This window comes from Solea senegalensis, linkage group LG17 (assembly GCF_019176455.1).
Source record: "Solea senegalensis isolate Sse05_10M linkage group LG17, IFAPA_SoseM_1, whole genome shotgun sequence".
Lineage (NCBI taxonomy): Eukaryota > Metazoa > Chordata > Actinopteri > Pleuronectiformes > Soleidae > Solea > Solea senegalensis.
Genome location: NC_058037.1, coordinates 2278784 through 2292519, shown reverse-complemented (window position 1 = coordinate 2292519; position 13736 = coordinate 2278784). Strand labels below are relative to the sequence as shown.

General features: G+C 41.6%; 1 protein-coding gene across 3 annotated transcripts in view; it reads right to left on the bottom strand.

Moving 5' to 3' along the window:
* Positions 1–6774: 6774 nt before the first annotated feature.
* slc5a6a (solute carrier family 5 member 6a) overlaps positions 6775–13736 on the bottom strand; it is a 24703-nt gene continuing 17741 nt past the window's right edge. For all 3 annotated transcript variants that reach the window (XM_044048971.1, XM_044048970.1, XM_044048972.1), the window contains 8 exons: positions 13675–13736; positions 13299–13411; positions 12844–12911; positions 12612–12698; positions 12319–12512; positions 12119–12222; positions 11375–11496; positions 6775–11301 (listed from right to left, as the gene is read on the bottom strand). The exon at positions 13675–13736 is cut by the window's right edge and continues 27 nt beyond it. In XM_044048971.1, the coding sequence (XP_043904906.1) occupies positions 11137–11301; positions 11375–11496; positions 12119–12222; positions 12319–12512; positions 12612–12698; positions 12844–12911; positions 13299–13411; positions 13675–13736 (915 nt within the window). In that variant the 3' untranslated portion in view covers positions 6775–11136. The remainder of the gene's footprint in view (positions 11302–11374; positions 11497–12118; positions 12223–12318; positions 12513–12611; positions 12699–12843; positions 12912–13298; positions 13412–13674) is intronic.

Genomic DNA, 13736 nt, shown 5'->3' with positions numbered 1-13736 from the left:
CTGATACTGTATATTATGTGTATCTTGCTTGTAAAAGTGTGAAGCAAATGGAGGAGGATCGCACACACACACACACACACACACACACTTATCCTTTTAAGGACTCTCATTGACTTCCATTCATTTGGACTAAGCCTAAAGAAAGCCTTATCATTAAACTTAACCATAAATGTTAGTGCCTTAACCTGACCATCATTCAAACCTTGTCATAAACTTAACCTTAACCATCACAACTAGGTGCCTAACCATAACATAAACCGTACACTAACCCTTAAACCAAGTCTTAACCCTGAAAAGGCCCTTACAAAACATCAAAATGTCCTCAAAAGATAATTTATTTTGTCTTAATAAAGATATAAATACTTGTACACATGTATACACACACACACAGTGTTGTAGAGAGAGTTCCAATGAAGGTAAAAGGTCACAGTCTGCACTGCAAAAACTGCCCTATAGAAATAAGTCAAATTTTTTTACATTACACTAAATTACATTTAGAAAAATAATCTTTCATTGGGGTAAGATCACTTTACAACTGTAATGTGCTCTAAAGTAATAAAAAAAACAGGCCAAAAACTATTGAAAATATCAAATTACTACACTATATAATGAATACTATTATACTATACTACTGTGGTGTAGTGCAGTGAATATGTTGTCGGCATTGACTTCCATTCATTTAGACAACATAACCAAAACATGATACTTTATCCTTTAAAGGTGCAAATCTGCAACATTCTGCATCACAAGATAACAAAACATGTGGCTATACAGTAGTTTATATAGTGACGTCACACTCCTGCCACCGTGTGTTATTGTCCAGCTCTGTTTTGTTTGGCAGGCTGGTTGCTGGCAGGAAATGCCAGCTCCTGTACATAATTATGTTTATTTAAGCCCTTTTCACACATAAACTTGTTTCTTTTTTGAAAGCCTTGATTTCAGGATGTCGCGTATACACAAGTTCCCCATGCACACAGTGAGTGGCTCTGTGGTGGGAGTAAAGTAGGTCAAATGTCCAACTCTTCCAAACAAAGCTTGTGCTGTGGCTAAAAAGGCTTTCAATAAGAAGAGAGACACAATCAGGGACAATATTTGTCTGCCATTTCCATGATGGAGCGCTCTATGACTCCAAAATGACTCAGAGCTCCGCCTCCTCTCCTGGAGTTGTTGGTTTATACTCCATTTTTGTCTGTTTTACATCCATCCCAAACATCTCAGTCACAACTTTACATCTTTTGTGTTGCGATGGGCGTTACACAATACTTCCTCTAGAGGGCAGTGCCGAGTGTCACGTTGCAGGCATCAACAAACATGGCGACCACTGAAATGCACACGTGAGACCACTGAATCTAAGTCGTCCAGTTCACATCATACAGAGACACTCCATTTTTAAATGCCCGTTTTCACTCTTTGTTGTTTTCCTGACTGACTCTCTACTGCCCCCACCATTTCCCATGGTATTGCGCCGTTTCTTCCATCCTCGAACGGAGTATAAACGGACCTTTAGTGGTAACTGGCAGACACAGTAGCATTAGCTGTCACAGTTGCAACATGGTCTAACTAAAAGGTCCAACGGGACAGGTACATATTGGACCTTTAAAGCCGTAGTACGTAACTTTAAAACACTCAAGCTGTTGTCAAATGTCGTGACCAGTGGAAGGAAGTCAGAATCAAACGCTTGGAACATGAACGTGATGTTCGTATTGTTTTGGAGACAGAAGTTACACACTGGAGCTTTAAACACAAATGAGGTCCTCAGACAAAATGTCCTCACTCACAAAGACACAAGAACACTAAGAATCCTTTTTTTTTTCAGAGCACACAGAGGATTAAACTCTTCCATGAAGTGGATGTAAAATGAAAACACAGCTTTAAATCAAGATAACAGGTTACACACTGTTCCTACCATCCAGTGATTTGTGGCTTCATTAGTCAAAGTGAAGCAGCCTTTTCATTTCCCAACCTGACGTCTACTGCTCACATAATATTTTACCATCACCAGGTGAGTGAGTGTGTGATTGTGTGTGTGTCTGGCATAAACACTCACCCTGTCAGGACCAGCAGTCCTCATGGAGACCAAAACCTGGTCCTAATGAGGCTGAAATGGGGCTAAGATTTGAATTGTGGTTAGGTTAAGATTAGGGTTAGGCATTAACTGCTTATATGGTTAAGTTAAGGGGAAAATGCTTTGTTTAGGTTGTCCAAATGCAGTGTCTTAAGAAGAATAGCTGTGTGTGTGTGTGTGTGGTAATGTGGGGGTGTGTATAAGGATGGACAGACCGATGAGCAGTGAGGGCGGGTTTGTTGTGGGAACACAGCAGCTGTACTTTATATCTGTGTAGTAATGACCACTTAGTTCTCTGCTACAGAATGTGACCTTTGACCTTCATTAAAGCAACGTCTACAATAACAGCATGTGTGTGTGTGTGTGTGTGTGGGTTAGGGTAGAGTTTGGCTCCTCTTTAGGACATTTTCTAGACTAAAAGTTCTGGAATAAATGGTGGTTTAGTGGGGACCAAAGTCCGTAAACGTTGTTGTGTTTATACAGTATGTTAATTTAACCGTGCACCTGTATCGTACTTCCTGTTCAGCAAACATGTCAAAAAGTGACATACTGTACACACACACACACACACACACACACGCACACACACAGAGCAAGAGAGAAGAGAATGAAGCTATGCTCCACCTAACATCCTAGCATCATTTGTCCAGACAACACCCAGGAAGCTCAGTTGGAGCTGCATAGTGACGTAACAGCAGCAACCGTGATTGACAAATGCAGGCGTTTAAAATGTCACACCATTATATTGGCTAGGCACCAAAATCGCGATCATGTGCAACTGAACGTCCAGGTTTATGTCACCACAGACACTACAGCAACAAAAAAACGCTACACTGAAAGACACAGAAAGAGTCACGTGGAGCTAATTGACGTATTACGTAACTACAACTTTTAAACTTTATTCTTGTTACTGAATAATTAGAGCCTCAGAACTGGCAAAACATCATATACAATATATGAATGTATGTAAAAGTGGCGCAAAATGCCTCAGTAGCGCCCCTAAAGTTGAAACCTGGTAGGACAAAGTTGAAACTAAGCTGCACCAAATATCACAAAACTTGGTGGAAACCTGTCGCAGCCCAAGACGAACAAAAAAGTCTATGAGGACCATGGCCTCAACTCAACAGGAAGTGCGCCAGTTGGCGTCCATCTTTGTGATTTGCACGTTTCTTAAATATACGACCTCATCTGAGCACGTTCATTGTACCAACATTAAAAAAAGTGTCAAAATGTTTCCTCAAAGCTGAACACGCCTACAAACGGTCTACAGTACAGACGGCCATTTTGAATTACTGAAGTAACAAAGTTATTGAACATCAGCACAAGACGACGAGAAGATACAAAACTAACGTTTGCACACAAGTTGATGAATGTTTGGATGAACAGCTGTAAAAACACAAGTCCCAGTGTTCTCCGTGTAGTTTGTGTATCTCGTCTCATAATTCACTGAGTATATTTAGTTGCGGTGCTGTGTGAGTTCAGTGTAATTCCAAAAATACGAGCTCAGAACTGAGATCCAAGCCCAGTAATTCATGTTGATTTGTCTGAGAAGCTGACAACAGATGAGAGAACAGACCAACTGAAATCTTCTCCCTCTCCAGCAGAATGGGCTCCGCTCCACAAGCAACAGTCCCGCGTTCAAGGCTGGATCTATAAATCAGCTGTGGAGGAGGAGGAGGAGGAGGAGGAGGAGCTGCTCCCGATGTGCAGTGATCACAAACTTGGAGCTGCTCGGGTCTTAACGGCGCTGAGGTTAGAGAAGGACAGGAGAGGCCACATGGTTTGGTGACGGAGGAGAAACGAAAAGCAGGAGCAGAATCACGACTGGAATTGGTCGCAGCTTTGAAAACACTGAGCCGAGGACAAAACAAACAAACTTCCAACACGTTTGTTGACATTCTGCAGGAAACCACGTAGACCACGCCACGGTCCACACAGATAGTTAGAAATAAATGTGACACTTTATGGTAGAAAGTGTCTTCTTCAATATGTTAATTTCTAATCCTGTCCATCCTGGTCACTACCAAAGAAAATCCCAGCGTGGTGGAAACAAGGCCACACTGTATATGTGATCATTTTAAACCTTTGACCTTTGACCTTTGAGCATGAGCTCTCGCAGAGCATCTCTACCATCTGTCTGCAGTGTCCAGACAGGACGGCATGTCTGTCCTCTCACGGTGGACGATAATCAACAAATATTTGCACTATCTCCTGCTCATTATGGCTGGAAACACGCTGATTACACATGGGATTTATGGAGCGCTGTGGCATGAGAAGCCTCCTCCGTCCCGCCGATGCTCCCCGTGCTTCAGCTGGAACTGGGCAGGAGTCAAGGGAAGAGGAGGAGGAAGAGGGGGGTGACAGCAGACACAGAGAGAGCGAGAGAATGAAAGGAAGAGATCACAGGAGAGTAAATCATCAGACAGGAAGTGGACGGTCAAGGAAAAATATGACCTTAGCGATAGAAACGTTGTAATGAATTCATAAAATCATCAGCATCAAATAAAGTTGTATTTATTTGCTTTTGTCAGATGAATGTGTTTACGTTCAAATTCTGATGATTGTGTGTGTGTGTCTGGCACCTTCACTGAACCCAGCCAATCACAGCAGAACTGTGTTATTTTGAAACTACACACACACACACACACACACAAAGCAGCGCACAAACAAGTTTTAATAACATCTTAACTCATGGACCTGAAGTACGTACATCCAAGGGACGATGAAACAAAAGTCACTTTTTACATTTAACAGTGTTCTTACTGGAATATTACAGCAACACAATGTAGGATTTCAACCTTTAAAGAATGTTTTTATTTTCATTTCATTTATTTTTATTTGCATTACATCAGGGTGAATGGAAAACCTCTGTCAAAGCCTGCATTGGCTCTGTGGAACAGGGAAAGGAACTGGGCTTGTAACCAGAGGGTCAAATCCCAAGAAGATGGAGTGCCCCTGAGCAAGGCACCCGCATCCCTGTTGCTCCTGCAGCCGGCTGGTGTGTAAAACAGGAAGGGTTTAAATGCAGAGGTCAAATTCACTGCCAAAATAACCAATTCTAATACCATTAACCAACTGTAGGGGGACCCTGAGAGCAAATCCTACATTGTGTTACTTTTTTCCTCTTATTTATGGCATTATTGATAAATTAATCTATAATCACCTTTCAGTATAATAACTCTGTTTACAACCTTCATAAAGTCTGTACAGTTACAGGAAGCTTTGACCAATCACAGAGACGGTCAGAGAGGACGTGGACACTGTTCTTCTACAATGACATGTCCCCTTTGTGGACAAGACCAGTCGTCCAGCACTGGTTAGAATGTTTACCTGAAAAAAAAGGAGTCATCCCCTAAAATACATACATAATACATCGATCCGCAGGGTTGTGTATCGAAACGCGGCGCCAATAGGGCCCTGGTGTTCCGGCGTCAACTTGCTCGCCGCCTCCCGGGGCCGCCGACATGTGACATGTGTGCTTGCTGCGCCTTTTCCCTCCTGCCGGCCGCTCCCCCTTCCCAGGGCCTTGTTGGTAGGATCCTGGGGACGGGGGACGACTATAGATCAGAGTGGACTGTCCTCAGTGTGCTTCAACTGCGTCGAGTAGCCAGGGCGGGGAGCGTCCCACGTAAACTGGGCGCCAGGGGGTCTGCGGCGATGTCGTCAACCCACCCGACCAGTCAGGCGGCACACACATGAAACCCCGTGGCGCAAAGAAAGTGAAGGCCGGCACGCGGTGGGATCCGGGCCCCCTTCTCACGGAGGGGCCAGGCGCACCACCGGCTCGTCTCGTCCCGCAGCGACGGGGAGGTGGAGCATGAGTGACAGGAGAGGCCAGAGGAAACTTTGGTGGGGACAAATTGTTGATCATAAATAGTGCTGGGGACATGTCACTAAAAGGGTTTCGTTTTTTTAATTACCAGTTTGAGAACCTTTTAAGCATCGGAACCGAGTAGGCACCGGTATTGGATAAAACCCAACCGATACCCAACCCCACCCCACGTAAGACAATAATTGGCCAGATTTTGGTCCCAATCTGGCTCTTCCAACAACCATGGGAGCTTCTGATTTGAGGCTGGTTTTGAACAGATTATCTAGCCAAATAATCCTGTAGTGTGAGGGATTAACAGATGTCATTGGACACATCAGAATCTTCCAGATTTCAAATATAAATGACTGAACTGATGACTGATTGGGGGAGTGAGCAGAACCCTGAAACCACCAATGAGAGCGAGGTGACCGGGAAACCGATGCTGCGTACCCAAAATCTCCTCCCTGAAATGGTTGGATTAAACGCCGTGTGGTCCTGCGTCTGGACTGGATCGTCTAATCTGTGCTTTCTCAGGATTAGAATATTGAAAATCAGTTTCAAAGGTTGTTTTTAAAATCAAGTCAGATTTGAAAACGCTCCGGCTTTTCACTCCAGAAAAGAGCGTCTTGATTGATGCATGTTTTTCCCCTCGTGATCCTGCGTACTGTAGCTTTAAACCGTCGTGACAATTAAAAACTAGGAAAACCATAAGTTTCACAAATAGAAACAAACATGTAGGAGTCTTGTTTGTACTGAAAGGGAATAAATCTGTGTTTATTCCAGAAACAGACTCTTACATGCGTGTGATTTCATTCATTCACTCACTCATGCAGGTTTTGTGTATGAAACCATCACTCGTTGTTCAGGATACAGAAAAAAAACAACACACGGACAGAAATGAAGGCACAGGCCAAAGCAGAGCAGCCGTCCCGGCTTCAGTGCTTATGGAGGTCTTGTTTTATTGGAATGCAAAACAGTGAGAATTCTTGTGGGTGGGGAAAACAATCAGAATAAATATTGTTTTGAAAATAGAAACAATATTTATTGTTGCTGGAAATTACTGTGACAGTGTTTCCCTGCTTTTTTCTCTCTCGGCTGTTACAGTGAGTCGGTCTGCGACGCACAATAAGAAGAAGAAGAAAATAAAAGAAAAGAAAAGAAAGGCCACGTGTGTAAATGGAAGCTGCTTTACAACATTTCTGTCTCGTCTTCAGTCAGACTCTGACCTGCTTGTGCTTTATTTGACTATATTAAAGAGGACATGTTTCTTTTATAGCAATTATTTTTCAACTCATTTCACAGCTCCCTCACCTCGTTTATGATTGCATCATTATTATTATTATTATTATTATTGTTGTTGACATCTCACGCTCACACTTCAAGTAATTTCAGGTATGAAGGAGGATTCCACATTAGAATATAATAATCACAACAATGGAATTTAAAAAACTGGAAGAAAACCAAAAGGACAAACTCGGAACCATTGAATGTTTTTTTGAATAAATGTGAATTTTTGAGTTAGAATTTGGAATGTAACGCACAAACACACCTGCCGTGTGATGAAGACACTGCAGTTATATACAGTACGCAGGGGCGTTTCAAGGGAGTTTGGGGGCCCTAGGCAAAATTGGGGAGCCCTATATCAAAGGTTCTACTCAAATTAAACTGCATAATCGATTTATTTATTATTTAAATGTATGCATGTCTGCTTATGACAAAAAACAAACATGTTTCTTCCAAATTATCCAGATTTTGACTTCATTCTCATTAATTCCCAAAATAAAGTTCCCATGGAAGGTTTCTGGAAATTTACAGGGAATTATTAAGTATACATTAAAAGAAGATTTTACTTTTACTTCTCATTTGATTTATACTTTACATTTTTCTGAGTTAATTGTCTTTATCACTAGTTCTGAGTTTTCTTCAATGCAACACGGTGTTCATTTTGTAAATTATGCTCCCACTAAGTGGAAAACAGACTTCAATGAGGAATTCTGACATCATAGGTGGTGGCTCCGCCCCTGAATGTACGCGTGCTGTATGCGGTCGCTACAGTTCGACCGTTACATTCCCAATTCTCCCCGACATTCACCATCAAAACAAACATTTCACGGCTCTTGCATATAGAATTCAACATTTCAGTCTTAGGAAATGTCTGTAGGCTTTTTGTGAAGTTACAAAAATATACAAATGAGATCTTAAATACAAAACCTGTTGGTTAAAAAAAAAAAAAGAAATTCATATTTCTATATGCTTTGGGATACAATGAGGTATTTCTAAGTGTCAGAGTGATGGTTCTGTAATGGGACTGTGCTGAACTGGGGTTTCTGTAAAAAAAGAGTGGACCTCATTCAACAAGTGCTCTCATGATAAAACACACAGATCAAGATTTAGTGTTTGCTTCTCTGGGATTTGTTGGGGGAAGAACTAAAGATTTATTCTTTTTATAAATAGTGTTAATAATGTGACCATTCATAATTGGATTAAACAGTAATACAAAACGGTCACTGACATGATGTGTTGTCTCCCCCTGCTGTTGACCAATGAAAACTACAGTGGTGCTCAGTGTCCACAGCTTCCTTCATCATCATCATCATCATCATCATCACTCCCAGTTGTGTATCAACTCTTTACTCATTACATAATCACTTTTTTTGCAAAAGGACATAACAAAAGATCTGTAAGAGGATCAAACTCATCAAACATATGCACGTAGGGATATTTTGCATGAATAAATAATAAATTAAGGCAAAAGAAAAACTCAGTCCTTTTGATGCTCGTCTCAGCTCAACATGCTGTAAATCCTGCATTACCTTTACTAGATTCAACGAAAAATCCCATTAAATATTGGAACAATTAATTAACTAATGGTTTAATACTTTAATATTCAATTAAAATTAACTATATGGAGTTCTGGGGTTTCAACTTTGTTCATGTGAACATGGCAGTAAATTAAATATCACATTAGACTGATCAATTAATTATGAAAATAACAGATTAATTGATGAAGAGAATATGGCCTTTTAGAACACTCCATGAATTTGAAGTTAAGTTTTAATTCCAAGAACTAAATATATAAACATTTTTAATCCATTTTGGATAAAGACAATAAATTGGAGCAGGAAACTGGGTGAGAAATGAGAGCCGTGTGGCCACTGAGCAGCTGCATCACCGCTGTGATCTGTGTCCTAACATCACAGCTATCGTACACTGTTTTAAGGGGAAAAGTGAGTGAATGAATGAATGAATGAATGAATGAGGTCCACTGTTACCTGAAGTGTCACATAGAAGGAAAGTATAAGGCCAGAGAGACGCGGCATCTCCAAACACATTACACATGAACTCACTTCACAACACGGTGTCTTGACATGGAGTCCACTGTCAAGATCACACACACACACACAACAATGAATGAGTGAAAATGGCAAAATGGAGATGGCCAAGAATTCTGCGATTCCAAAAACACGGTCACCACAATAACGACCACAGAAACTAAACGTTAAATGAAGTGCGTCACATGACGCCGACAACCTTAAACAACGGAGACAGACGTGCACTAGTGTTTCAAAGTCACTACAGGTGACTCCAACAACAGGAAGTCAGGTCAGGTAGACGTGATACGCGTGCTGGAAGCTCTACAGCACACAGGGGTGACCTATGACCCCAGATCTGACCCACAGACCAACAACATCTCCAGAGGAAAAAAAAACTGAATAAAAGCAGCATCATGACCAGTGACGGATCAGTATGTGCAGAGCGCTGTGGAGCGTATTCCATTACTAATAAATAAAAGCACTTTTATTTTGAAGTTGTCACAGGAAGTGCAATGTTAACCATTTATCTAAAAGTGAGTATGTTATGAAAGTGACAGCTGCTTATGTCGATATTTCTACAGTCACATGAAGCTGTAAGTTTATGATTATGTGAACAAACGATTCATTACTTATCAACTATCTGTTAAATCAATTCAATCTCTTTGAGTTAGAGTTTATTTAAGAATGTCCTGAAAGTTTTCAGCTTCTTAAATGTGACTGTTCCCTGGTTTCTTTGCGCCAAATAAAGAAATTATTAAGTCTGATTCACTTTGGTTTGTGGACATAAAGACATTTAAGAGCATCATTATTTTTGAGGTTTAGCAAACACTGATCATTTAAAAAATAAAAATAAAAATAAAAATTCTGCCACTTTGTGGAGCAAACCACTGATTTATCAAGCAATCGACAGATGAATCGATATCTGATGCTCATATCATCAGATCATCACATGATTATTCAGTCAGATTTAGAGGCTCCAATCGTGCAGCTGCAACTCAGTGTCAAGGCCACGCCTCCTGCACTGCTCCCCCCCTCAGCTCTCTGCCCACTTCTTGGCATTTTTCAGGCATTGGGTGGAGTTACCCTCAGGGGGGAGACACAAATATACATATTATGGTACGTTTCAACAGATCCACTCTTGGATTTAGTGTCATTTAGTGTCATTTAGGTGTAATTCAGTGTAATTCCTCCTCTCGTCAATACTGGCTATTAAGAGAGCCATAACTTTAGTGTACTGCAAACACTGAAACATCAGGTTTGCTCTGGTCTACACACACACACACACACACACACACTTGGTTTGCGTGGCTCCCGATCACTGGACGGCTAGAACAGCAGCAAAAAGGCGATTCTAAGTATTAAACCAAGGCCGTACAAAGACACTACACCATCACAGTGACACAGACATGAAACTCTGTCCTTCTCTTCATAATATATCCTTAGATTCCATGACTCTATCTTCTCTACAAAAATAAAAAGAATCATTTTTTTACAACTCATGACTACCTGAATGTTTTTCTCCAGCCACAGTGGTGCAGCTCATTGTGCACGTAAAGCTGCCCAGTCTCCAACTTCAAACCCCTACACAACATCTGCACACATGTGGACAGAGCCAGAGTCTGTGACTCAGCACAGGCAAGTGCTTCCTAAATATCCTGTCATCTTTTGCACATTTCCAGTTTTTTTTTTTCCCAGTCATCTTTGTTTGAGGACAAAAGTGGGTACCTAAAGAAAAACTCCCACTCACAAATACTAAAGTGTCCATAAGGCTTTTCTGTAGTAAGATTCAAACGACTTAAAAAAGACTTAATAATTACTCATTACACTTCACATCTATGACCTGTCTTTGTGGCTCCTCTCAAAAAACAAAAACTGACAACCACAGACATTGACGATGTGTATGCGTGCTATTCATAACCAAAAAAAAAAAAACAAAACCCAAAAGATCATAAGGACGTCTCCTGGACCGTGTGAGTTGCCGGTTGGTATTGAGACAGAGCTTCTACGTCCTCGGTCTGTGCTCGGTCGCTCTCCGTCTCGTCTTTGTAGTAAGACGCTCCGTTGCCTTCTTTGCTGGCCACGTTATACGTCTGCATCTTGGATTCTTTGGGCTGGCAGACGAGGGACAGATGTTAAAAAAAAAAAGCACATTGGTACAAAGAGGGACCGTGAATCTGAATTTACCTTCCGAGCCAGAGGAGTGACGCAGCAGAGCTTCTCTTTGTAGCGCTCGGGCAGGAAGAAGAGCAGCGTGCCCAGGACTGGAAACACTGTCCCTGGAGTCAGCTCCTTCTCCTTCATAGGTCCTAACACATCAACAGGACACAGGTTTATCTTTGGTCTTTCAAAAGTGACCCATATCTGTATTTATACTGGTTAACACGTGGTGTTACTGGGATATTTAGAAACCCTTGCCCCAAAGGTTTAAAAGGATTGAAACCTCACAAGAGTCCACTGGTTCGAGCCCTCGTCCTCCATTACACAGGTTGAAAGAGAGTCATGTGATCAGAGATGGTGTGAACATTTTGCCTCTTTCTCTTGGTTTTCTTGGTGCTCTTTTCAGCTCTATTTTTAACCATGAATCGCACATGTTTCACAGCGACATAAAACTCCACATCTATTCTGTAGAAATGTGCTGAGAAATCAGATCAGATTTTGTTTTCATTATTTTATTTATTTTTAAACACAAACTGATCAATTATCAACTAATTTATTAATTGTTTCAGCATATTGATAATATGACATTCTAATGTAATATATAATTAGAATGCGCTACTTGAATGTGATGAAGCTCCAACATTCAGACTATAGCTGTGTCTCAATCCAACAGTTGCCTCCTTTAGAGGCCGTCCTATTCAGAAGTGTATAAGGGTATAGTGTAGGCCTAAGGCATGTTGATACAGCTAGTTTTGAACTTGTGTGTATTACCTGTGAGCAAGCTGACTATTAGTCCCACCACCACCACAGTGGTGGAGTTATGAGCACTGTACCACATGTAGGACAGTGAGTAAAGCGCTTCCACACCCGTCGGCCTGAAGGGAGCACGAAAGACGGGAAAGATTCAGGAAAATAGACAACAGACACATTTAAAAGCTGTAAAGAATTAGTTCTGGACATCTATGAGTTACCTTGGCTTGGCAGTGATAGTGGAGGTGGTGGCGCTGACCAGTGCGGTCATAACAGTAGTGGTCATGTTACCAAACGGAGGCAGAGCAGTGGCGTTAAGAGGTGGTAGAGCGGGACCAGACATGCGCATCACATAACTGCCAATGCCGATCCAGAAGGCCATGATGAGACCTGCTGCTAAACCAACAACTGCACCCTGAGGAGGAGGACACTCAGCTGTCATTATCATCTCATTACTGTAGTGTTCATCAGTGGTCACAAAAACAAAAACAGGACTAATTAAAGTGGGACTCACGATAGGGTTTGCCCACGGGAAGAACAACCCTAAACAGAAGAGGCCCAGCAGGGGGCCACCCACCATGCCGAAGATACTGAGGGCTGCCTGTGAGGATAGATGACCCAGTGTGTCAGTGCGGTCAAGGACTATTAAAAAAATAATTCATAAATAAAGGACGTTCAAAGAGTCTAATCAAGACAAACACCTTATTTAGAGATGGAATTGTACATAACAGTGAAGACATCATTACCTGCAGCACAGATCCCATGAGAGAGGCGAGGTAGGCCATTGCCAGACACACCAGGCCATAGGCCAAAGCTGTGGAGCACATGATGTCCAACATTCAGTCGTTAAGTCATAATGTTTTTATGATGTTTCCTCATGAGTCGACATTTCTTTAAACCACCATCAGAGATAAACAGATACACATCAGTTAACTGAGTTTCAGTGTTAGAGAGACATTAAAAGTTGACATTACAGCGATGACGTGGGACGGTTTCAAATATAAAACAGTGATATGGCATTCAACACAGACAAACCAGTGGTTTAAACTGACTGAACTGAAAATACGATGTACAAAAACAATCATACACACCATCAACACTACAGGAGGAAAAAAAACAACACTATAATCAATGCTGCATCGCTAAATGCATTACAACAACACAAACATACAGCGACGATGACTGAAAACATCCGTCTCACCAAGTCCTTTGGATAACATTGTGGCTTTGGCTTCAGTCATGTTGGGAAAGTGAGGTTTAATCAGGTCCTCCATAGTTACTGTTGCTAGGGAGTTGAAGGCTGACGAGATGGTGCTAAGTGAGACAAACGCAGGATTAAATGAGTCACTGGTATTTGTATCTGCATCGGAAATGGGACGCTTCAAGTCCCCGTGGAGCTGGTGGTAGAAGATGATGATACACTTGGCAATGTTTGGATTCTCACAACACTTCTGAGCATCGTTATTTAAAGAAACCACAGCTTGCATAACAGTCGTACACAGACAAATGGCGTTTCTTTGACAGAAGTTACACCTGGTGACTGACACGTAACAAGTATGTTTACTTGGGTTATTTACCTGAGTGCTCCACTGAAGAGACAAGCTACAAACAGGCCTGGGAGACCAGGAAGGTCCCTGAA